The sequence below is a fragment of the Mycteria americana genome, chromosome 5 (assembly GCF_035582795.1).
Source record: "Mycteria americana isolate JAX WOST 10 ecotype Jacksonville Zoo and Gardens chromosome 5, USCA_MyAme_1.0, whole genome shotgun sequence".
Lineage (NCBI taxonomy): Eukaryota > Metazoa > Chordata > Aves > Ciconiiformes > Ciconiidae > Mycteria > Mycteria americana.
Window position 1 is genome coordinate 72,673,865 of NC_134369.1, and position 26,244 is coordinate 72,700,108.

At 44.6% G+C, this 26,244-nt stretch overlaps 1 protein-coding gene across 1 annotated transcript in view; it reads left to right on the forward strand.

Annotated features, from left to right (window-relative positions):
• MDGA2 (MAM domain containing glycosylphosphatidylinositol anchor 2) overlaps positions 1–26,244 on the forward strand; it is a 180,022-nt gene that overhangs the window by 41,528 nt on the left and 112,250 nt on the right. The window contains exon 4 of the mRNA XM_075501584.1: positions 10,571–10,864. Within this exon, the coding sequence (XP_075357699.1) occupies positions 10,571–10,864 (294 nt within the window). The remainder of the gene's footprint in view (positions 1–10,570; positions 10,865–26,244) is intronic.

Here is a 26,244-nt window from a genome sequence, read left to right on the forward strand (position 1 = left end):
ATAGAAAAACTAACCAACAGATTCATGGACAAGGGAACAGCCTATCTTTTGGCCAAAAGAAACATGTTCTTCAAGCTTATTAATGCACATCTAACTAACAGGTAAAGAACGGAGAGGATTATTATAGGGTAAGAGCCGAGTTTGGCATGATGAATGGCAGTTGCGTGCAAACTTTGTTACGTGCTTGCCAGGGTGAAATGGAAAGTGACATTTGTGCAGTCATGCATTGCCCATCTGGCAGACAGTAACCACTATGTTATCTGTACTTGCTGGGGAATCATTTGGGAAATTGATGGGATTTATTGGAAACATCCATTAGATGGCCATACCTATAAGCTCGTCACAATTTCTGCAGGCAGTGATGAATTATGTCAGCTCTTAAATTTACTGTCCCGTAACACTCAAGAAAATCAGAAAGGGGGAAGAAAAACTAGCGTTTGCGATCAGCCTTATTTAGCATCTTAAAAGAAATTCTGCCTATTTGTATGACTTCATTACCCGATTAAGTGGAAGCTGAAATAGTTTCAGTGTGCTTTTGAAGGTCATTACTGATTCATCAAGATTCATTACTGCTGTGGTAATTCTGAACATAAGGCTTAGGCACAAACACATTTTCCAAATGCCAGGACTTGCACGGTTGTATTAATATCATGCTGTGTGTCTGTTTGCCAGTTTGGGGGAGAATTCTCCCTTCCTGGCATGCACAAGGTTCCTCCTGGAGTCACCAAGTGAGGCAGGAGGGGCTGTGTCACCTCGTAAGGAAGGAGGGAGATGGTTAGGTCTCCTCTGTCCCTCCAGCAGATTGGAAAGGGACGTGTGGCAGTGCAAGGGACATGCCAGCCTCTTGGCATGCTCGGCATCGCACTTGTTTAGCAGGAATATTTTTCCCTTGACATTTTGTACTTTCAGCAGGAAAGGCATAGATTTATGTCCTGAGTATCTTATATAAATGGACCTGAAGTAATCCCCTAGCAGCCTCCCCCCCACCACATCTCCATGAAGTCCATTTCCACTGAATAGTGGAAATGAAGACTCAGATGTTGAATATTTGCCCTATAAAAGCCCTGTCATCCATAAAACCAACCCTGGGTAAATGTTACTGAAAGACAGGATGGCTCTTCTCTGCATGTGTGCACATGTCATAGGGAATCTGAAGGCAGAAGATGTTAAAACAGCAATAAAAAACCCGCAGTAAAATAGGCTCATGGTAAGCAAAAACCAGAGGTGGATCAGGAGAATGTGTTAGTCTTTGTAAGCTATCTTTTTCTCTGCCTTAAATGTTGTATTCAAAGCAGGAAGAATACGGCTTTGGGTGATGTATGGTCTTCTCTGTTCAGTACGGATTCTTACGCTATCTTTATCCCCCTAAAATCAGTATCAGTACAGTAAGAGATGTAACATCTGTCACTTCTGGCTTATTCTCTTTTCATCTTCCCCCTCGAGGTAGTATTGTGCACTGAAGTGAGTTGTTATTTCAGCGGGGTTCTTTTACTTCATTCTCTGGCTGCACTGCTCTGAATTGCTACTAGAAGGGCTGGATGGAGGAGATGGCTGATACTCTTGGGCTGGATGTGGTGGTCACCATCCTTTTCCTAAGAGAGTCCTTTCTACTCTTTCACTCCTACCCAGTGTGGGCACAACTAGATGTCCTACATGGCAAATATGACAACCAAATTCTCCATCTCTGGGTGAACCTGAAGATGTGCTGAGCGTGTACCACCCCGGGTACCCTGGGGCAGGCACATCCCGGAGGGGGACATGGACTTTGGGCATGAGTACAGGGCAGGCTGGTGGCCTCCAGGTCTCCTCTTCCACCTCCGAGGCTAGTTGTGTCGACAGATAGATTTGGGTTTACAGAAGTGCTGTCAGAGACATGCAGAGAAATTCCTGAAGAACTAGTGTATATGAGGCTGTGTATCCTCCCTGCAGTACGGTAAGAGGGCTTCCCTGTTAAGCTAATCAGCTATCTATTAAATAATGAATTAATTAAACTTCCAGGCTGATGTGTTAGGACATGTGGCCTTGATCTGTTCGTATGTGTCCTCTGGTCATCTTGTTCCTCCTTTGATGATACATAAAAGAGACCTTAATTTTATTTCGAAATGTTTATTAAAATCACAGTACTGCCTCTTTGCATAATGAAAAAATGGGTTTTTTTGAGATAATTAGTGGTCCAATTAAGATATTTGTAAACCTTAAGCACTATCCAGAGTGATAGTTCACAGGCAACCCTGAGACCTACCAGAAAACAGACAGACATTTCATTATTGCAGTAAATTGATTATTTTTGTGAGCCATTATCTTTGGAGTTTATCTTTGAAAGGAATAGGTGAACAGAAGGGACAGATAAATGCCAGATTTTGTTAAAAAGCTTTTTCTTTTATAGTTCTATTTTAGTACTTAATGTGCAGAGATTTTTCTTTTTAATTCTATCCCTGGGAGCCGCCGTCCCTTCCCGTCACACAGCTTGCAGCGCGGCCGGCCGAGCTCCGTGGCTGCTCCTGCAGGGAGGGGGTGAGGAGAGGCCATCTCCTGCTCTGCGGCCCCTTCCCTCCCCAGCACCTCGTTCCCCACGGGAAACCTGATTTCTCGGGGATGTGTTCATCCACAGCGGATTGGCTTCAGCTTGGTTTCTAGGAGCAGACACCCTCTTTAGCGGCCGCGTATCGCGGAGTCTCTTTATTCTTCTCCGGAGGGCTGTGGAGTCAGCTCATCATCTCACGTTGCATATGGTTCATGGAACTCCTCAGCATGACTCCTGCGAGATCACTGAAAGCTAATTTGGCTAATTTGCTGCTGGCTGTGTATGTTCTGGGTTTAAAATGTGCCTCTTCAGAGTCTGACTGCAGAGTAAGGTGGTGTTTTAAGATATTAAAAGTATGTTGAGGTATAAGAACTAATTGTGGAATTATTTTACTGCCTAAGCAGATCTCTTATACAAGCCCCCACCATGAAATCTGTGGTTGATGTTCATGTCTTCGCTTGCAATTAGAAATGGCTTGTGCCCAAGAAAACATGGGCTGCAGTGCTTTCTCTTCTTGGTGTATGGTCAGGACAGCACACAGGCAACCGGAGCAATGAGAACAGAAAGCGACCGTGAAATCAAGACATGATTTCCTTACAGGTCACTCGATTTACCTTCCACATGAGTAACGATAGAGCCTCTTTCATGGTGATGAAAGGCCGTGGAAAGGTTAAAGTAAATTCTCTTGACTTCAGCTGCTTTTCCAATTGTTTGGCGGCATCAGCAGTCTCCCCCCGGGCTCTTTTCTCACCTCTGGAGACGCTTTCAGTATACACTCCCTGGTATTCCCCAACACTTCTTCTAAAAGAAATGCACGTTAAGGGCATGCTGAGCAGTTTTAGTCTCTGTTTACAGAAATGTCTAGAGAACCTGAATAATTATGGCTTGCTGCCCTTCAAAGGCTAAATGATCTTGCTCACATACATTTTGTATACCAGCTCAGCTTCCTATACCAAAGCTCAGTCTGCCCTGTCTTAAAATAACCCTCCATCACATAAGGAATATGAATCACGATCAGGGACCGAAATGCATGTCTCTGGCAGAGGATGATTAATACTAGAGATTCAGACCTTCAAATTCATAAATATTAGAGAAGGAGGGATACGCAAATAATTTCACCTCTATCTCCTAGGCAGTACAGTGCAGATTCTTCAATATTCCTTATCCAGCCTGGTTTTAAATTACTTGAACAATGTGACTTCCAACACTTCCTTTGGGAGATTATCTCTGAGTAATCTCCAGTACGGATTATTTCTTGATATGCAGCTCAAACACTCCTTTGCTCCGCTTTATCCTATAATTACTGGTTATTACTATTAGTCCGTTTTAAGCAACCTGATCACACCAGCCCACAACTCCTCCCAGCCCACAGCCTCCCCGTCACTGCGAAGAGCGGCAGCGGTTGCTTCAGGGCTGCAGCTTTCCTTTCTGCCTGTTTAAGGCACCTGAGGAAATACAGAAGTGACAGCAGCCCCGGCTTCACCTGTGCCATCTGTAATTCCCAGTAAAGAGCTCAGGGGTTGTGCTGTCCCCTCCCAAGCCTACCATGGGGTCACCGCTTCTGGGGCCTCCTTGTCCTCCTCGTGCTGGTGGTCTTCTGCCCTCTTGGACGATTTCTGTGTAAGCAGATTCTCGCCTCTGCCATTGCCTCTTTGGCAATTAATTAGGCTGTCTGGAGGTTCAAAATAGGGGCAGTAACTTGACCCGTCAGGATTTCAAAGATCTAGAGTAGACTAGAACTAGATTGTGTCTACCCAGAATACGCAGTGAATAAACTTATTAGGCTCACACATTTTGGCTTTTTCTTTGAAATAGCTACTTTGGTCCTGTCCCCGTTCTCCTATAGACACAGTGACTGTGCTGGATCAAGGATCCTATGGAATTACAGTAGAACTACCACAGGAGATCAGACAGAAGGTTCTAGTCTGGCTTCCTAGCTCCAGTAACAGACAGACACGTCTGCCTAGGGAGCAGTTTACCAAAAAAAAAAGAAGATAAGAATACAGTGGTACCTTCTGCCATCTGACCTTCTGGTGAGTCAGTGACTTTCGGAGGCAAAGGTTGTATTAGACCATTTTATTTAAGAGCCAGGAGTGGACGTATATCAACAGTAGCCCTCTTATGTCTGTGCCTCTGCCAATTGCAACGGATAACAGTATGTGTTTTTAAAGTAGGTGCTACTTTAGTGTTACTAATGCCTTTGTTTTTCAAGTGATAACCCTCTACTTTAGGAAACGAATTTAACTGCTACGAGTATTAACTTATTTTTTAAGCCACTTGCCGCATGAATAAAGTAATGCTTGTTGTTTTAAATCCAGGGTTTAGCTAATGCATTACTCTGCACAAGCAGGAACAGAATTGGCCTTTATTTGCAGCAGGCTCTGTAGCTGGTGCTGCAGGAGACAGGCTGATGCCTCAGCCAGGAGGGCTGAGCCCCTCCGAGGCTCTGCTTGTGCCACAGCAGCACCTGCCGGGAGAGGGAGGCTGGCACAGCTGGCAATGCCCCGGCACAGCTGGCAGCAGCCTGGCACAGCTGGAAACACCCTGCTCACCTGCTTGGCGCTTCTGCTTGCTTGGCTGGCACCCCCCTCTGCTGGCCCCACTGGCAGCACCTTTGCTTAGCACACCCTTGTTAGTGCACGTTTGCTCACGCACCCTTGCACCTTTGCTCATGCACTTTAGCTTGTGCACCCTTGTTCACAGACCTTTGCTCATTCATTTTTGCTCGTGCACCCTTGTTCACGCACCTTTGCTCATTCATCTTTGCTTGTGCACCCTTGTTCACGCACCTTTGCTCGTTCATCTTTGCTTGTGCACCCTTGTTCACGCACCTTTGCTCGTTCATCTTTGCTCGTGCACCCTTGTTCACGCACCTTTGCTCGTTCATCTTTGCTTGTGCACCCTTGTTCACGCACCTTTGCTCATTCATCTTCGCTTGTGCACCTTGTTCATGCACCTTTGCTCATTCATCTTCGCTTGTGCACCCTTGTTCACGCACCTTTGCTCGTTCATCTTTGCTTGTGCAGCCTTGTTCACGCACCTTTGCTCATTCATCTTCGCTTGTGCACCTTGTTCACGCACCTTTGCTCGTTCATCTTTGCTTGTGCACCCTTGCTCAGGCATCCTTGTTTCTAGTAACAAGCGATAGGACAAGAGGAAACAGCCTGAAGTTGTGCCAAGGGAGGTTTAGATTGGGTATTAGGAAAAAATTCTTCACTGAAAGGATTATCAAGCATTGGACCAGGCTGCCCAGCGAAGTGGTGGAGTCCCCATCCCTGGAGGTATTTAAAAGCTGTTTGGATGAGGTGCTTAGGGACATGGTGTAGTGGTGGTCTTGGCAGTGTTAGGTTAACGGTTGGACCTGATGATCTTAAGGGTCTTTTCCAACCTAAATGATTCCATGATTCTACATTTCTACACCCTTGCTCGAGCAGACTTGCCAGGCCCTCCTCCACAGCAGGCTCAGCCGCCTGGTCCTGGGGCCTCCCTACATCTTGGGTCATAGCAAGGGAAGAAAAACTTTGAGTCATTATTTTCTCCTCAATTCTCTAGCTCTCCCCCCACCATCTGCCTGATTTCTCTGTGGGCATTGCATTGATTTAAGTTTCTTTTGTGGCTTTTTTTAGCTTTATTGCTTATGAAAACAAGTCATGTATGATCAGGCTGCCAGTGCCTGTCAGTTGGTATGTCGCAGTCCCCCACACCCCCTGATATTTTTTGGCCCCATGGCTAATTTAAGCGAATTTTCACAGCAGAATAGACATCCCAGAGATAATTAAGTACCTGCGAGTTTGTGAAAATAAATAGATGGGTATAAAAAGGGAAACCCTACCCTCCCTGAGCAAAGATTCAGTGCTGTCCTTCTTCCGAAGTAGACAGCAGAGAATCAGCATCCGAATTTGTAGCCATAACCACTGTGGTGGGGGCAGAGAAATACTTTGTGGGAGTTCACTGTCTTGGGTACTGTCAGTCAAATGTGATACATGAAAGCTGCAGCCAGGCTTCTTATTTATGGCATTGCCCACGAAATGATTTGTTCTAATAGATGGCCTTGTCCCTCCTCTCTCCTTCTCTGTTTCCCGTAACAAGAACATTAATAAATATGGTAAACCATAATAATGTATTGGCTGGCTTACAATGTGCCAGATACTGGTCATGTTGCAAAATGCCACAGGAGAAGATGAGTCAGGGTATTTTAAGGTATCTTTCCATCTGGGGCACTGATACAGCCTATCTTATCAGCCTGCCTGCAGACCTCATAGTCTGTGGTCCTTATCTTGGCAGTGTGCAGTTTTTGCAGTGCTGTTATCTCTGTTTTTCAGAAAGTAAACCGAGTTAAAGAGAGGGTAAATCACTTGCTCACAGTTGCACAGGACCTTTTTGGCATGCATCTTTTTTTTTTCTTTCCCTTTTTTTCCCCACGAAGATGGATGTCCTGTGCCATTCACTCTCTTTCCTCTCAAATGCCTCCAGAAGTTACATGCGACCGTGAGAAGCAGGGGGTATTCTTTCCTGGTTTCTTCCTTATATGATTCATAGTTTGCGCTGAGCGTACGAATTTCTGAATTTCCCCTACCTCTTGGTCTGAGACGCTGTTTCTTGCAGCTGGCAGGCTCCCACAGCTGGAGCGCAGGGCTGCTGCCCTCCTGCATCCCCACAATGGGGCTGCACGGGAAGCAAATCTTCATGAGCCCCCAGTTGTGCTCGTACATCTCTGCCCCGCTTCCTCTCTAGGTCCGCCTCACGGACACACTAAATTTGTCTGTTTACTCCCCCAGTGGCAAGCTTAGTGAAGGAGTTTCTTAAACCACAAGAACATTGTGGATATCTGGGGAACAGCTCCTCAATTTATTTGTATCCCATCCCCGTTTCAAGTCCAGGGTTGGGTCAGCCTCCACACATGAAGCTGGCTTTGCTGCCTCCTCTCTCATTTTTTGTCTCCCGTCATGCGTTGCCTTCACAGGCAGCATTTCCACAGGACCGCTCGCTGTGCCGAAGGCAAGTCTTGCTCCTGGCTCAGTGCTTGAGATGAGAAGTTACAGCCCTTGCCCCAGCCAGAAAGTGGGTGATTTCTGAGGCTAAGACGGTGTGATTTTATAGTCCAGAGCTGTTGCTCTGATGGCAGTCTGGAGAGGACGGCATCTGGAACAGGCTGCCAGCACAACACGTCCAGAAATAGGTCTACATGGACAACCACCAAAGGGAAAACTCATGTCCTGGACGCATCTGGACCATGGGTTTGCAAGCAGAACTGTAGATAGTGCTGTAGGCTGGTACGTAGCAGATAGCAGACCTTCTCCCTCTTGACAGCAGGTATTTTGTTTGAGGGCAGTGACCCCATGGTCTTGGCCTCACGGTTCTCATGGTCAGTGAATCCCTGAGACGGGAGAAGGTTGTGCTTGCCCAGGGCAGCTGGAGGGGCAGGGAGCGAGAGGAGAGCTACGGGGGAGCCTGCGGCATCCATACCAACTGGGACGTGCTTTGGTCAAAGCACATTCACAGCAGGGAGCAGATCCACTTCCCAGGGAGGGAAGGGACAAAGTAAATGTTTTTTTACTGATCTGGACAGAGCTGTGTATTATTTGAACTATGCTGAGAAGCCACAAGCCAGGTGAGCTGGAAAAAATGTTCAGAAGGAGGCTCCTTCCTGCAGGCAGGCAGTGCACAGTGTGCTTTCAAACCTTTCTCTTTAAACTGTATTTTCCTTCTTGCAGCAATACCTTTTTCCCAGTTTAGTCTGTGTTTTCATAGAGCATTGCTTTAGGAAGTGGCCGTTTGGTATCCATTTGATGTGCTCGCTTTCAGGAGAGGTGGAAGAGTCCCACTACAAGCGCCTGGCTGAGACAGGTCCAGCAAAGTACCGTGTACTTCACAGCAAAAGCGTGGGATGTAGAAATGAGGGAGAGGGAAGGGCACATGCTGGTGGAGAGATGCAGTTAGAATAGCTCGGAGGACCACAGAGCAGCGCTCATCTGCTCCTTCTGTCTCACCCCGCGCTGTCTTCAGCACCCTTTTCCCTCTGTATTTTTTCTCCGAGCTCTGGTAGAGCTCTGACAAGACTGTTGTCATGGCTTTGTACCACCCTCCCTTCACCGGGGTGGACCATCTCGTGTCCTGCAGCCCTTCCTCACCAGGGGCTTTGGGCATCTTCATGGGGTGGTTCTCCTCTGGGCTCCTTCCAAGTGATCCAGGTGCCGTGGGCACTGGCCTGTGCTTAGGACCTGCTATGGCACACACGGGCATAAGTGAAAAATAAGAATGTTTTATTAATGTTGGGAATGTTTTATTAAGCAGTCTTTCTCTTTTTTTTTTTTTCTTTTTCTTTTTCTTTTTTTTTCTTCTTGTTTTGAAGTATAAAATAATTTTTCCTTTACTCTCCTGTGGAAAAAGTTATTTCCACTTTTGCATGTCCCACCAGATTCAGAAGGAGCTATTAAAGCCTTCAAAACAGCTGAAAACAGCATTTTGGTACCTCTGAAAGTCCCTGATTTAAACTGATTCCTAGCAGGCTTGTCAGGTCTGTAGACACAGGGTAGATCCCAGGGGAACACTGGAACTGCTTCTCACCGGTACAAGTCTGTTGTTTCTGTCTCTGAGGGCCTGAAAATAGCCTTTGATTATTTTTTCCTGCGGACAGGAGTTAAGGTGCAGGCTGTATTTTGTCAGTCCTGGCATTCAAGCAAAGTAGTTGAGGGCAGGACAGCGTGGAGAGGTAAAGCTCCTAGGAGGGACTGTTTTAAAACAGAACACATCTCTCTGTGTGATTCGGAACAGAAGACCCATAAGGGCAGCCGAGTTTTCAGAAGGCACAAAAGGAGAGAGAGGGCAGGCAGTGTTTAAATCAGGCTTTTCCATATCTTCACCCACCACACGGCAGCCCACGCCCTCCCCCTAAGCAAGGGTCCGTGGTGCCGAAGGCACCGTGTGGGATCTGGAGATCACAGGCAGCTTCAGAGACGGAGCTTTCGTTTGTGTTTCACTAAGAGAGGAGTAAGAGATTTGCTGTAAACCCCGTATAGGTATGATGAGATGGGAACAATAATTGGACATGGCAAAACTGTTCTTCTCAGGCCGGCAGAGCTTGCAGTGCTTCGTAATTATCAAACGCTACCACTTAAACGGCTGAGGCAGAGAGGCCACCTCTGATGGGACCAACAGTGGAAGCTCGCTGGGATGCCCGTTGCGCAAACACTGATGCCTTTGCCAGGGATGCCACGACATTTCTGTTCTGATCAAGCACCTCGCGCAGCAATGTCTCTGCCGTGGCGAGCTCACTCTTCTCGCTGCCGAGGACTGGTGGTTCAGAGCCGCGGCTGATAATTTGGAGAAGCGCTGGGGGCGATTAGAAAGTCTCGCTCTTGCAAGACTGCGGAGAGGAGGAAGGATGAGTCCTTGGGCATCGCCAGCTCACTGTGCGGCGGTGCCAGCTACTCCTGCTCCAAGGGGCTGTCTAGCTCCTGCTGGAAACAGTTGTTCACATATTCCTTCCGGATTTGTTAATGCAAATCTCTACGAAAAAAATACCACTTTGATAAACCTCCTGTGATAGAAAGACGCCAACTGCATTTCGGTTTCACGTCTTGAATTCTGAGCTGATTTCTGAGTTGGCACGATTATTCCTCCTTGCGTGGCCATTACGAGCTGGATAAAATCAGCAGCCAGTCTGTTATAAAAAAGGGGGTTTAGTGCCAAATACTCATAAAAAGGAAAGCCATAACTTGCAGTGATGAAGTGCTAGCTGCGACCGGTGGTCCGAATGCGCTGATGTACACTGGTGCGGCGTATTGGCGTGTCAGAGACGCACAGGGAGGCAAATAAGTGTCGTAGCTGGGGCCGTTAAATCTTATTTTAACCACTTCAAGCAGCTGAGCACCTTGTCTCATAAATATAGTAGCATTGCACAGTCTTCCAATATATGTAGTCACTATGCCTCGCTGTCTATGTATAAATTAATTCTTCATATATAATTATGACTGTACAAGCAAGAAAGCCACCTGATGTCTCTGTAATGCTAATTGTTGAACCGTCTCTTTTTCTGCTTTGAAGTCCCACCCAATTTGACTGTTCCTCAAGAAAAGTCACCCCTGGTCACCCGGGAAGGGGACACGATCGAGCTGCAGTGCCAGGTGACAGGGAAGCCCAAACCCATCATTCTCTGGTCCCGAGCAGACAAGGAGGTCGCGATGCCGGACGGGGCGATGCAGACGGAGAGCTACGATGGGATCCTGAGGATAGTGAACGTGTCCAGGGAGATGACGGGAACCTACAGGTGCCAGACCAGCCAATACAACGGGTTTAATGTGAAACCCAGAGAAGCTTTGGTACAGCTCATTGTACAGTGTAAGTAGACCCTTATTTTCTTTCCATGTGATGTTGCTGAGAAAATGAAGTTGATTTATTTCTCCCCTAAATACAGAGCAGCAAGAGTCTTATGGTTGTTACATTTTTGATGCTGTGTTGTTTGGCTCTGTAGTTCCCTGAATCCATTATTTTAGTTTAAATATAGAATTAAAAATTACATAGGAGTCCCATTTATATAAAAAAAAAAAGTGTGAGGCTATCATTATTTTCCCAATGCCTAGCTTTAAATTTCTTGACACAGGAACAAGCACGTGAGATAGGAGGACATATTTCTATAAATGCAGGTCTGATACTGATCTCATTTGTTGATACTGTGTAAAATAAGAAGAAAAAAATGAGAGAAAGAGCTGTTCCATCTTAGCTGATCTGCATGCAGATCTGCATAGTCTGCTCTGACTCTGAATGTAAACCATCAGCATCAAGAATGGGAAGGAAAACATAAGGGGAAATAAATTATTTTGGAAATGCTCAGTGTTTATTATTGGAAAATGAAAAGTCTGCTTTGATATGATTTATGGGAAATAATGAGCTGTGCATCTGATAAAGATGTTCACTGAATGACTTTCATGTGTCTGTTGTATTGTTGGTACTTATTTTCACTTTTTTATAAAGTGACTTGTGCAGCCCTCATTTATTCTGGTTTCAGATGCCCAAATATTATGGCAGATTTGCTTTTTAACAGTGTTCTGTGCTCAGCACAACTGACCTCTTTTGGGGCCTCCAGGGATAAGATGCTGCAATATACATAGTTATTACTAATAATCAACTGATTTGTTTTTTCCAAGGTCTGTTGTATAACAAATTATTTATGCACTTGATTACATGTTGTGGTATCTGCAGTGCTTTCATCAGAGCTATTTACTGATGTGCCGGCACAGCTTTTTATCAAAGCACGCTTCTGTCCCAGCCAGCAGTCACGCGGATTAGTGACACCAAGAGCCTCCTGAGAGTTAAGCCTGCAGGCAAGCTGGAGCCTTCTTGCTTGGGCTTCTCCTGGTTGTGGGTTCATCTGCATTGGGACTGGCTTCATCCCACCTGCACTGATGTATCTGGATATTAGGATATATTTTAGACTGGATATTAGGAAATTTTCCTTCACTGAAAGGGTTCTCAAGCATTGGAACAGGCTGCCCAGGGAAGGGGTTGAGTCCCCATCCCTGGAGGTATTTAAAGGACGTTTGGCTGAGGTGCTTAGGGACATGGTGTAGTGGTGGGCTTGGCAGTGTTAGGTTTATGGTTGGACTCGATGATCTGAAAGGTCTCTTCCAACCTATACGATTCTGTGATTCTGTGATCTAAATTGGGAGCACAGGTGTCTTTGGCTCTGTCTCTAGAGATTGCAGAAAATGGCTTGGATCTTAGATCATCCTCCGGAGAGGTCTGTCTTTCCCTATAGAGCATAAAAGGATCGTGGGGGGATTAGTCTCCTACTGATGGCAGTTTTAAAGCACATGGATTGTTGTAGGGAAGACTGGCTCCTGTACGAATGGGCTGGACCAGCCTGCACGAGCTGCCTTCATTCAGAGCTGTGGTGGCACGGGGGAGCCCTTGCTGTGACACAAGAATTTTTCCTCATGTCATTTTTACTAGGATCGTGGTTGTTCTGATGACGGCTTTTGTGGTTATCATGACTAGGACTACGCCTGATGACACACAGCTTCTCTTTCAGATCTGCCTTAACAAGCCGTTGTCGTTATAGGTGTTTAATTTTAGCTGTGCAGAAAGGGTGATTTACAGAAGGTAAACATCATGAAAAGGTAGATGATGAAAGACGTGGAAGGGCAGAATGTAGGATATGTGGATGGGGCCCCAAGTTTGTCCTGAAAATGGACATGCCACCAGGGAACAGGTCATTGTCAGGGCTGATGGAGCTGGTGGTACCGTGTCCTGGGCCCTCGCAGCATGAACGGTGCGAGAGAGGAGGGGTCGATGCTGGGGAAAATGCAGAGAGCAGCAGCACAAAACCATTGCAGGGACTTTCAATTGCTGCAGTTTATCAGGTGTATGCACAGAGACTGCATGTGGTATACTTTGGCTGCCACAACTTTGCTGGGACGTGTCTTTGCTATCCATTGTAAACATTAAAAACACAAGAAAAGATTGCTTTGTACAGTTGTAAATTAAAGAAAACCAGGGTTGTGAAAACTTGCTGTGATACTCCCCAGCCTGTTGCTCATGGGACACCAGGGTGGGACAGCTCGGGAGGACGGCAGCAGCGTGGCTCATAGAAGCGGTTGACTAAGACTTGTTCCTCAGAGAGCAACAGTGATGGGTGAGAAAGGTGATAATGTGCAAGACTTTCGGATAGCTTGGACTAAAGATTGGCCTGTGTGGTGTTGCAGGCCTTGATGATCTTGAACAGCAGAGAGGAAACATGAATAATAAACTCAGCAAGAGTTGATTTGCAGAGTCCCCTGTGAATCTGCGAACAAGAACCGCTATACAAACAGAGGAGCAATGGTCCTCCTGAATAAGGAGGAGGGAAAGTGGCTCCTTTCCCCTTTTCTGTCACTGATTTGCTGTGAGAACTAGAAAAGATTTTGTTTTCTGGCCACTTGGATCCTCCACCTTAGCCATTTAGTTAATATTCTCTTTTTGTCAGTGTACATCATTTTTTCCATATGTCCGTGCAGAGTCCAGCACGGTTGTTATAACATCCTGGTTTGGACTGGTTGCGATGATGTGTGGATGATGGAGGCTTCTTCAAGTAATTCAATTAATGTACAAGTACATCTGTAGAGGGTGTTCCCGATAAAGCAAGACCTTCAGTGGGAAAGCTCTGGAGGTAAATCCACTCCAGCAGTTACAAACAGCAAACCCACAAAGTAATGCCCAGGGCAAGCTGGCCGTCCCGTCCTCAGTGCCAAGACTTTCTCGTCTCAATCCTTGGGAGCATTATGAGCCTAGCAGGAGATCTGTTTCATGTGTTTTCAGGTAATAAAAGTAATTTTCAGCTTTGCTTGCTTTTTTTTTTTTTTTTAAAATCCTCAGAAGCTCAGTTCACTGGGGGATACTGGAAGAAGAAGTATTCAGAAACACTCTTGACATGGCTCTGTATAACAGCTGTGATGTGTCCCACGTTTTGCCCTGGAAGACTTTTTTCCAAGTCTTTTTCAGTCATAGAAACTCTTCTATTTATCCAGTGAGCTCTGCATTGTTTATCCTGGTCTCCATTTCAAAGCTTTTAAGCAGATGCTGTTGTTATCTTCAGCGGGAGGTAATCCTGCATTTCATGTTAGAGGAAGGGACGGCTGAATCTGGGTGTTGGGGAATGTTTCCCAGGATGTGGATGTGGACTTCCCACCAGCTGCACTTCTTCAGGCCCTGAGCAAGTCCCTGACGGACCCGGTGGGGTGACTCCTGCCGACTTCCAAAGGCTGGTGGATGCATTGCTTGGATTGCTATTATTTTACAATATTTTACTGGTGGGGAAAAAAAAAGCCCTGTTTTTATGTAATTTTAGTGCTGCGTTAGATGCAGCAGTTCACATATTCTGGAAAAGATGAGAGACACAACTTGAAAATAGTTATAATAAGCAGGAGTATAACAGGTGTTTACAGGAGATTTTTCTTTAATCTGTTCTTGTTTAGATTTCTACTCACTTTATTCAGATCCTCGCAAGTGACAATTTGGAGACGAATGGACAAAACAGATATTATGTAATGCTTTGATTATTTTTCTTGTGGGAGGAAAGTACGTGTGTTCACATCAACTTCAGCATCGTTTTCCATAACTAGCATAGCATTTATTATGTTGTCATAAAAATCAGTTCTTTTCAGTAATTTTGCAATATTTATTTTACATGCTTCTCTCAGTTATAAACAGGGAAAGATATTTGACGAAACACTTTTATTTCTGTAGTAACTCACTGATTTCACTTTGGATATGGTGCGTGGGTGTGTGAGCAGATGTGTTGGTGGACGTTGGTAGCGGGGTACATTCCCATTCTCTAGGGTGTCAGAAGAGTTTCTGCTTGTGGGATTAGGGCTTCCTGTCTCACCAAAGCGGTGTATTACTCTGTTTTGCTCCACGGGGTAAATCTTTCAGTGGAACTACTGCTCTAGGTCATGTCCCTTGGTTCAAACTAAAGAAAAATTAAGGAGAAATTCAAAGATAAAGGCATTTTTTTAATTTGACCCGCTCTCAGTTCATCTGACCATATTTAACAGAGTTTTTCTTTTCCTCTCCTCTCTTTTCCTCTGCCTCCCTTTAACCCCATGCTCAGTGATTTCGGGATCCCAGACTATGAGTTCTCTAGGAAAATGACTGGCTTTTGTGCATTGTCACAGTTTGGCCTCAAGTCGTGGTTTAAGACTTTTGATTTTTCATGTTTACCATCAAATTCTAATAGGAAATTGCGAAGGCATCACGGGAAACCAAAAGTGAAGGACGATTAATCTCTGCCCAGGTCTGTTGCACAAGACGTGGTCGGTGTGCTTTTGGTACTCTGAGTCATGCAATCCTTGTCATGTCCTGAAGTGATTGCTAAACAGTAAAATACAACAAAGAAGATACTTCTTTTCAGGTCTAATTGAGTAGGCCTTGGAGAGGAATTTAACTGAAAATTTTAACCATCTGAAAGTTAGGTACCTGCGCTCCCTGCGTGGTTATGGAAAGCGAAGCATCCACAGAAAGCAGCAGAGCCTGTCCTAAGGAAAGTGTCTGGGATGGTTTTTTGTTTGCCCCAGTTCCCTATCTGTAAAATAGAGATAACCGTTCCTGCCCTAGAGGTTTTGGAGATGAGATTCTGAGGATGCTGTAGTAATGATAGACATGCAATATCCGATTTGATCAATAAACCTCGTATCCTTTACTTATTGCTATTATTATCCTGTGCTGTTTTCTCTTAGGTGTGTTGGCACTCATCACAAGCTATGGGCTTTACTGTTTTTGATCTTTATTGTTTGGTAGATTTTTGTAAGCCCTGCTAGCTTTTCTCTGAGAGATTAGTTAAGATCATGTAAGTACAGCAGCAGCAGCGAGAGGAGCTAAACACCTTCCATGGGATTTGGTCGCTGTTGTTACTCTACTGTCCGCCTGCTATGGCAGATTGGAGAACTCTGGGGGAAGAACAAGGCTCAAAGACCACCCTGTAAAGTGCTTGCGTTCATTTCTTGCTCTTCTTTGCCTTCTCCCACAGAATAAAAGAAGGATGAGGCAGTTGTGATGCTGGGGACAGACCTGAGGGAGGTCTGTCATGGTAGATAAGTCATGCGCAGAGCCTGGTCTGTGAAGTCCTGCGGGTTCCCCAGGAGCCGTGCGAGCAGAGACAGCATTCCGAGAGCAGAGGTTTTCCCAGGACCCATGGATGTTGTCTTGGCATCCCTGCCCTGGAGAGGAGCAGGCAGCACCAAATAGCCTGGTTTGCTGTGCAGCTGGCTCCTCTGCATGCGTCTTTGCGGGGCTTTCTGCCTGTTTCTTACTCATGACTAGGCTCTTTTGAACGTGCTGTCGTCGATAGTACAGCCCATGTATGAGCCTTTCAGAGAATGGCATTTATCCTTCTGTATCTTCCTTCCACTTGAAGTGCTCGTGTAACCTCACTGTTGATATTGGTTTTTTGGTGCTGCAAGACACCCTGCTCGTTTCCCACAAAGCTGGTGCTCAAAGATGAAAGATGCTGGTCCAGACGGAGCCCCAGCTCCTGCTGAAGCTTGTGCCTGCCCTTGGGGGACCCATCAGAAGCCCCACCAGCCATGAACCTTCCTGCCGTGAGGCCAGGAAGGTCTCTAGGACCAGGCTTCCTTCCTCTGAGCTGGGAGGGTGGCATCTGAAAAGGAAGAGCTGTTCCAGACGTGCTCCTAAAGGTGGCTTGTCCCAGTTCAGTTTCAGAAGGGCACTAAGACAAGTGGAAAGTGGGAATTACGTGCGGTGACGATGCTCACAGCCCTGCAACTGCTCGCAGCACCGACCCTTTTCTTGTGTGCACATTTTGATAAATAAAAGTCAAAATAAATAAATAAATGCCTGCTGTTGGCAGACAGGATGCAATCCAGTAATAATTTAAATGCACCACTTTTACTGCTGGAAGAGAATGCTTGGGAAATAAAAATGCCATCAGGTACAATATAATCAAATGTTTACATCGTGTACCTTATCAAGTGATGATAGCTGGAAGGACAGAATCATTTTTCACAGTGGACATTGCTGCATGTTGGGCTTGCGTTTTATATGCTCTAGTTTTACTTTGGTGCTACGTAAAATATTGTTTATAATATAAACTGTTTTCCAAATGCATTGGTCTCCAAGTACTTGTAAAGCCTCTTAAAACATCAAAGATATTTCATGGTAACCTGGTTGGCAGAACAGTCGACCACATTGTGATACTTTGAATTTTCCTTTCAGTTTGAGTTCCAGTTTATGTATGTCATTCCTACTCGGTAATAAATTCTAAACAACTAATGAAATCACGCTGAAGGGGAACATTCTTCGGGGATTATATTTGAAATGGAACAGAGCTAATTAGTAAGAAATATGAAGCTGAATTATGATCTCAGGTGCATCATTGCAAATCTGGAGTGTATCAGTGGGGCATAAATTAGTTGTTCGGGTTTTACATCAGCAGGAGAGAGTTCAGAATTGGGTCCGCTTTGCTTGTAGATGCTATTTGCAGCTGAAGATGGGAAAAATAATCTTTTATGCTTTAGACAGGCAATTTGGCAGCTCAGAAAAACTGCCATATCTATTCTGTGACTGTCTAAATATGTGCCTGATGAAATATTTATATGGAATATTTATATGTAAATATTATATATTATATTAATAATGAAATAAAAGGTTGTTGCAAAAGAAAGGAATGAAGTGTTCTCCATCCAAACTAAAACTAGAATTAATGAGCTTAAAGCTCATGGAGATTTAGGAAAGTAATTATGAGAAATTTTTAGCAGGTAGGGTGGCTAATCCTTGCAGTAATTTGCCAGGAGACTTACAGACTCTGAGTCCATGGATGGGGTTTCTTGAAGCTGGGTGGACAAAGCCCTGCAGGTAGTGGGGATGGGCAGGAAGGGGGACGGGGACCAGGAACACTGCTCTAGTTTGGAGATGTTCACAGTGAGTTTCAGCTCCGGAGAAAAGTGCCCTGTGGTTCCTGGGGCCACGACAGCAGCTCGTTACTTAGGAAGATTGTTGCCCTCCAAGTTCTTCATTCGTATTGCTGGGCAGAGCCAGGCGAGTTAACGGTATTGGTTTGTGAGTGGGGATCAGGAGTGCAAGTAAAACTCCCAGAGAGTGAAACCTTCTAGATTTTCAAATTTGCTTATAAAATTTTAACTATGAAAATGTATTAAAAAGGGGGTAGTCAGGTAATCTCCATGGGTGAGAAGAGTAATTGAATGGGGAAAAATGTCTTTATTTTTAAATAAGCACTGAAATCTATTTTTTATGCAGGTTGAAATGATAAAGAAAATTAGTATTTACATTTTACACTCATATTATTTACATCACAGCTATACCTTTTTTTTTCCCTTATGATTGAAGATTTGAGTGGAAGAAGCTGATTAGTATTCAGGATAAGTGTTATAATAATCCAATACATTCCCAGACTGTGGGGTTTATTATGTTCTGAGCGACTTCCTTCTCTGTAGATAGGGTTTGGTTTTGATTTAAGCAGTTTGTGGTGGGAGAGAGGGCAGGCTAAAATAGGGATAGAACTGGGCCTTGCTACTTTTATATTTCTGGGCCATTTCTCATGTCTTTTTGGAGTATGGGAATTTATAAATAACCTTAACAACTTTAAAACTTCAAAATACATGTTGCTCCCATTTGCCTTTCACATTTTGGTTTGCTCTCTGAAGTTGCTTTTTCCATCTTGGTGTGTTGTGTTGGAGGAACTCCGCATCCCTGGGTTGCAGGTTTTTCCCAGGGATGCTCTCATATGGCACAGAGACACGCTGCCTACCTGAGTCTGAAGATTCAGCCTGCCCTATGGTGATATATATTGAGGCAGTCCACATACTGTTACCACTGTCCTTGTGTTTAACCCGTGGGTAGAGTTTGCAGCTCCTTAGTTCTTTGACTAGAAATTTTCCAGAAAACTCTCTTAGTGCATTTATGTAAAACAACGGTCAAAATCTCTTCTATAAAATCTTCAGTGAAAGATGATAGGGAACGATTTCAGCATAGTGTATAAGCAATTATGGCTTTGTATGTAATTTATCTGAACGGAGCAAGGGAGGAAAAATATATGGAAATAATTGATGGCTTGATCAGCAAAGCAAAATGCTAGGAGCTTTTTGATATTTAGCAAGGTCAAAGGCAATGTGTGTCTAGTGACCTGGAGAGGTAATGAATATGGCAACATGGAAAATTGTAAATGAGAATGAGATCATTTGAATTTTTTCTTATTTAATATTAAAACTATAGTTGCTGAGAGAAGCTCCTGAGATGTATCTTTTCTTGTTAGAAATTCCAAAAGACAGCATAGCAGCGAGTACCCCAGAACCTGAAGCATAAACACGGATGTTATTAGAAAAAATTGAATTATTCATAGAGGTTTCTTTTTGACAATTGGTCATGTAGAAGATAGTCTTACACCACAGAGCACTTCGCAGCAGTGTCTGAGGGCAAGACAAAGCCAGTCTTCTAGACAAAAAGTTTTTTGTTTTTTTAAGAAGTGAGAATGAGAGGAGGAATGGGAGTAGATGTAAATGTTGCATATCTATATTTAAAATATGAAGAATCAGAATAGGGTGTCTTTGAATGCTCTGCTTCTCCTGGATATGGCATCCAGGGTAGTCAAATTTATAATCTTGGGAGAATGGCACTTTTTAATCCATCAGTATTTCTTTCAGGTCTGTTCACAGAAACTTGCAGCCTCCGAACCGTGGTAGCTTTTTGCTGACACTGCTGTATTAGTCCTTCCAGCTGTTTCAAGTTAGCTCCATGAAGCTAGGCTATCCCCTTGAAGCTCAAGAGAGGGAGGATCAGCATGAAGCAAAGAGCATCTCTGCTCTATTAAAAACCTTCAGTGCATATAAACAGTAGGTTGAAATGTGGTGGAGTTTGGGTTTGTTTCATGCTAATGCAAGGACGAGGTTGTCCTCCCCAAAGCACATGGACGCTCTGATCCTAAATGCCACCAAGCTGGGCAGGAAGCCACCAGTATAAATGTAACCCTCTGAAAGTCAGGAAGGTCTTGCACGTGCATCTCTCTCCTCTTGTACATCGGGTGAGACCAGTATCTTTCTGTGATGTTTCACCCCGCTTCTTCCCAACGTGGGTTTTAGGATTGGATAAATAGTTGTTGGATGGCGCCTTTTCTAATAGTTTTATGACTAATGCAGGTGGGTGGAAAGGCTGGGAAATTTGTGGGTGATAGGATGGAGCCAGCATCAGAAAAGCTACGGAGGAGAGTGTCTGCACACACTGTTAAATGAACTCCCTGGTCTTTATGCAGATTTGGTATTCCTGAAGGTCTGGGACGCCCAGGGGCATCCTGATGCCATCTGACTCATGCTCAGGGCTTTTTTGGGGTGAGGGTGAGGAGCTTCCAGGGTCAGGGTAATGCTCCCTCCCACTTCATGGCAGTGCTAAAGTGCTGCAGAGCTGTGACAGCTCTCGCTGCTTTCGTTTGTAGGATGCTTGTTTCATGATTTCTAGGAGGATACACTGACATCGGAGCTTTCTTCCTAATTCTGTAGCAGTGAGAGGGCAGGAGGTACTGGGGAGATACGGCAAAACTAGGTCCTGCCTAATCGGGCAGCGCTCTGCTCCCACCTCGGTAAGGCAAGCGTTAGTCCCTTGACTTGCAAACAGCCGATTAGTTCCTCCTGACGGTGCTGTTCTTGCAGAGGGACCCTGTTGGAGATAACACAAGGGGAGGAAAAGCTGGTAGCACCCACGTTCGTTAGCATGTCAGCTTGCACAGCTGCCAGGTATGGGGCACCTCCAGAAAGGACCACAAAAACCTGGTTGTTTCTTGGAAAGGCTTTCATGGGCTTTTGAGAGCGAATGCAAATGCCTGCATGGACAGTGGACTGTCCATGGACCTTTATTTCCTACATATGGTATTTTCAAGAGCAAAGCTTTTCTTCTGGCTTTGTATTGTGCGTTATGCCATGTCCTATTTTAAAGAAACTATGCTGTGATATGATAAAAAAGATACTATCTTCACAGTTAATAACCAGTTAAGAGAGAGGAATCAAACAGCTAATATACATAGTGAGTTACGAACAAAAAGGATTGAGGGAAATCCATGAAACTCTCTACTAGGGCTTGTGCCGTTCAGTGAAATCCCCACAAATTATCACGAGAAGAAGGTAAACAGCAGAATGAGAAGGAATGTCACAGTTAGGAAAAAAGAAAAGGAGTTAAGAAAAAAAAAATACCACAAAGGTCAGCAAACATCATGAAAGGACTCCAGCAGTTCTGCTGGAGGAGAGAAGGTCGGCAAGGGCTCTGGAGCTCAGAAAGCGGTGGCTGGGGAAGGGGGGTGCCAGGGTGCCGTGGCCATGGCGAGCCTGAGCAGGGAAATGCCCTTCTTGTAGGACAAGAACTGGGAGTAGCAAAGTCAACAACCAACCAACTCATGGAAAGGTAAATTTGAGTAATTAAGTTGGCCATTCAGCTTTTTTTTTTTTTTTGCCATTGGCCATTTTAACTGAAGAAGATGCTAAGTAAATCTATTTCCTTTTTGTTGTCCCATATTACTTGGGAGACTTATTCCCATAATTAAAAGAAATACGCATTTCAACTAAAGCTGCGATTGCGAAGTGAAGCATTAAAAGTTTAAGGATATGGATATTGGATATTGGATTGACGTAGGCACATAACTAATTCTGTCCATGAATGCTGCTGTGTTACATCATCTACTTGGTTACAAGCTTATTTATTTTGCTCTATAAATCACTATATTCCTGTCTAACTTTCAAATGTTTGACTTTGTGACTATAAGCATCTCATAAAATAGAGTATTTTGAGGCAATATACATATTTAAAGAAAGGTTGCCACTTTCTCTGTACTCCCTCATGGCAGATTTTATTTTTATTTTTATTATTCAGACGTGTTGTCCACTGCTGTTCATATGAAGTTTTGCAAATCATTCTACCTGTGGAGAAAAAAATGGTGTCAGCAGGTACATTCCGTTCACTCAGCAGCAGGAATGAAATTAGACCTCAATTGTGCTGGTACATAATCAGGTTTTTCTAATGGAGCTACTCCAGAGGACGCTGGACTCATTACAGCAGTCACTGAGATGCTGTGAAAGCTGGGAGGATCTTTGCTGCTGTGGGGAAGCGATGCTTTTTTGGAGGGCATCTTTCTTTGGGTCGCTCCCATCAGGCTTTGGAAAAATTTGTGTTGGCCATGTTGCATGAGATCCTCTTGTGCTCTTCTCCTCCCAGCAAAGAAACCACGTTATGAGTGAAATCACTGAAGACAATAGGAGTCTTGCCAGTGGCATCGGCAGATGAAGGGTTTCGAAGAGCACGGGACACGTAGGTTGTGCGTCTATGTCAACGGCTTGGTAGGGTATGGATTTTACCTTCGTGCTCCCTGCACATTTCCTTGCTGTCCAACTCCACCACCTGTCTGGGGAGCATCGTTCTGCTTGGTGTAAAGAGATTTAAATCATGCCTGTTGGTATCGAGCAGCAATGCCGCGCACCGCTCTGACCTCAGTTTCTTGCTGTGGGGACCGCAGTCATCTGTCGTGGAGGGTCTCTGCGGGCTGGTGGCAGCCTTAGGAAGCTGCACAAGAGGCTTTCTTGAGGACAGTTTGTGGTAGAAAATTCCTAGTAACAGGATTTCTCATGCTCTCCTCCTTATATTCAGAAGCCTTCCACATAATAAAAGGGAAATTTCACACCTTTCATTTATTATTGGGTCGGTAAATAAAACTTCTGAAGAGTAAATAAAGAGGAGGCATATCCTGCATTTTTTTTGAGGAATTGTTATTTCTTAGGTAGTCCAGGCCCTTGAAAATACATTCAAACCATTCACAACTAATATATATTTCTCACTTTTCCAGGCTCCTTTGTACTTATTATGCCCATTAATACATTTTCTTATCAATAAAGCCATTTTTATCCCTGTTTTTATCGACTGTTTCCCTCAAGGTGTAGCAACTTATTCAGATTTATTTTATCATTCATATTTATTATGGGCACAGTTTCTCCTTTTTACTCTGTTTGTAACAAGTAATAGACTGTATCTATCCTCATTTTGCTGTTTATGGCAGGACTGGCTTGCACACAGAGGGGTCGGGGTCACGGGCAACGCCTGCTCTTCGTTAAAATGAAACAACAAGGGACTGACCTCTGCAATGGGGGATGTTGGTTTTTTTTTTCTCTTGGAGGTCCTGGTTTGCACTGGGAAGGCCAAGAGATGCAGTTTCTTCTGTAACTTGTTTTGTAAGGGTAATTACGACGTGTTTAGATGTACAGAGTAAAATCATGCCAAGCACTTTCATCGGTGAAGAAGCCTGTTATTGATGAGCGATCTCATTAGATGTGTTTTCCCTCTATTGTCTTTGGTACCCTCGACATGCGCTTTACTTTGAGAGCTGTACTTTTGAGAGCTGCAGAGGGAAAACGTGCACATCTCTACATATCTCCTCCATTTAAGTCTTTGGTGGTAGGAAAAGAGAGGCTGTGGGGTTTTATTATCCTTTCCAAGGTAAGCTCTCTAACTCTGAACCCAGAAAACCAAACATCTCGCTCTGTTGGAGGGAGTTGAAGTTGTAAAGCTATACTAGCAAAAAAGATATTCTTCTCAATGTGGCATACATCAGGCTTTCTGAAATTGTCAGTGTCATGGCTGTGGTGCGCTGGGGGAAGGTGCCCTAAAGCAGCCCTTCCTGGCTCCTGAAAGGCATCGGTCAAAACTATTCATGTTCTTCAGCCTCCACACGCTCTCTGTCCCATCCCTGCCCTACAGCTCTTTCTCATTCAGACCTCTGCCCGTACAGTCTAAGCCCCTTACTTGTTGTCCAACCCACAGTGGGCATGGAGAGCAGTTTATCCTCTTTTGGTTGCTCCTTACCTAGTTAGACTGTTGTCCTGTCAACGTTCAGGTTTCTCTAAACTACGCAGACCCATTTCCTGCAGATTTCCCTTATACGCTGAGTTGTCTAGATGTGATCGCTATTGTCATTTTCATCCGTACTCTGTGAGGTTAGCCCACATCTTCTTGAAGTGCAGCTCCAAGCCTGGGCACAGCTATGCCCTGTTCTGCTGGGCAGAGGAGAGGTGTAGCGTTGCAATGTGGACCTGCTCCTCCATCGCAGACTGACGCACAGCAGCATGACACTGCTGATTCCCGTTCAGCTGTGATCCATTGTGAAGCCAAGGCATTATTTTGCAGACCCCCTTCCCGCCTGATGGTTCTCCGTGCTGTCTTTGTCCAGTTCTTTTTCTTTGTCCAAGTATCCGGCTTGGACAGAGCCAGACCCTAGGGCTTCGGATCTGGCCAGGAACCCCTGGCAAGGGCTCTGTCAGCATGGCTGGCTGATGAGCTTTACACCATCCCGTGCTCAAGTTTCCCTACCATACCGGGTCACACTTCTGTGGCTGGCTTATGGCAATGTCACGGCAAACAGCGTCAGATGCCTGGCTCAGGCCAAGATGCAGGATATCAGCGATTTCTCCCCAAACACCTGTCTCTCTTACACTCTCAAAGAAGGAAATTAGATTATTTTGACATGATTTGCTGTTGACAAATCCCTAGTGACAGTGACTCATTTCAGTGTTATCTTCCAAGCGCTCACAAATTATTGGATTGTTTGTTGCAGAATGTTTCTGGGAACTGAAATTAAGGTGTCTGGGCTGTAGCTCTCCAGCTCCTCCTCCCACCCCCCTGTTTTTAAGGTAGGCATTGGGTTTGTCATTGGATAGCTTTCTTGTACTTCCCTGGTTCCCCACATGTTTTCTCTAGAGGTTTCAGTGGTTATTTTAGGCCAATGCTTGTCCAGGCTCCTCCAGCATGAATATATGTGTACACTTTACATTCTTCTAAGATCAGTTCTTCCTACTGGTGTGAATTGTTTTTGACATCTGAGAAGGGTCAGCTCTTAGAAAATACGGCTGCACCAAAGGAATGAAAGACCTTGGCTCTTCTGTACCAAATATTATTTGTGTGGCGTGGCTCTAAAATGGAATGAAAAGATATCCTCTTTCTAGTTAACTGCAAAGAAATTGTTGGTATTGCATAGTGCCACCAGAAAAATTGGAGTAACCACAAGCCAAGTCCACATGTGCTACATGTGCTTTTGTTCCTATCCTTTGTGCAGGCCTAGGCTGGCTTTTTCCTCCCCAGATAGAGGTCAGAGCCTCTGAGTTACACTCTGCTGCTGCTTTTCTTCTCAAAAAAGATAGCTGACTGCAACGTCAAGGTCAATTCACTTGCAAGTCCCCTCTGTCCTATTCAGGACCTGCGCCTCAGCCTGATTCGAGGCAGTCCTAGCCTCTTCTCTTTAATCACGTAGAGATTAATATTCATTTCAGTCTTTCATGGAGCCTGGAGGGCCCCAAATTTGTAACTTCTCAGGCACTGACTGTCAAACAACCAAATCATCAGGACTTGACCGTTCAGTTCCTGGAGGTGCTAATCATGGAAGTTCCCACCATCTCCCTCCTTGCTTCTATCTCTCCTGCTTCGTTAGGCTCTTCGCAGGGTTGTATTGCCCGAGCGTGAAGTTCAGCCTGGGCGTGTGCTCGTTAATTGTGCTTTTTGCCATTTTAGTCCTTAGTGTCTGACTGCCTGAGCTGGAAATTCTCAACCCAAGTGATGTGTTGGAGCTTAAAGCCCACACAACAGTTAGCCAACTGATTTTTTTTTTTTCCCCTAATTACTCACGTTACAAGCCTTTTTGAAGAAAGCCACTGATTTTATGCACAAATATCTTGTATGGTCTTGCTGTATTTTGAGTATCAAAGCTCAACATGAAAGGGGCCGTACTGGTATGAGTTCTATTTATTGTATATTTATTGTTTTCAGCTTCTTTAAGAGAGAAAACTGTCTCCTGTCTGTAATGGATTAGAGGAGAAAGAAGACAAAAAGACTTTGTAATAAGCTCAGACATCCACAGAGGCCTCCTGTATTTTCGACATATCTAGTTCTAATTTTCTCCCTGAATTTCTTTAGTGTGGTCATTATTTAGTGCATCCACAATTGTACTTATATTTTCTTTAGACCAGAAGATTTACGTCTCAAAAGAACAAAGCAAAATAAATCCTGGCTGGAAAAAAACCCTATTTAATTTAATATCATCAACATAGAATGAGTTTATTTTAAGCCATCTTCTGCCGCATGGGTGTATAACTTTAAGATACAAAAACCATATTTTCTTCTGGTGAACGCAGAGATAGCTCCAGTGATTCTGGTGTTTTGTTCATATAAGCCAGAAGGGAATTTGGTCCCACAAG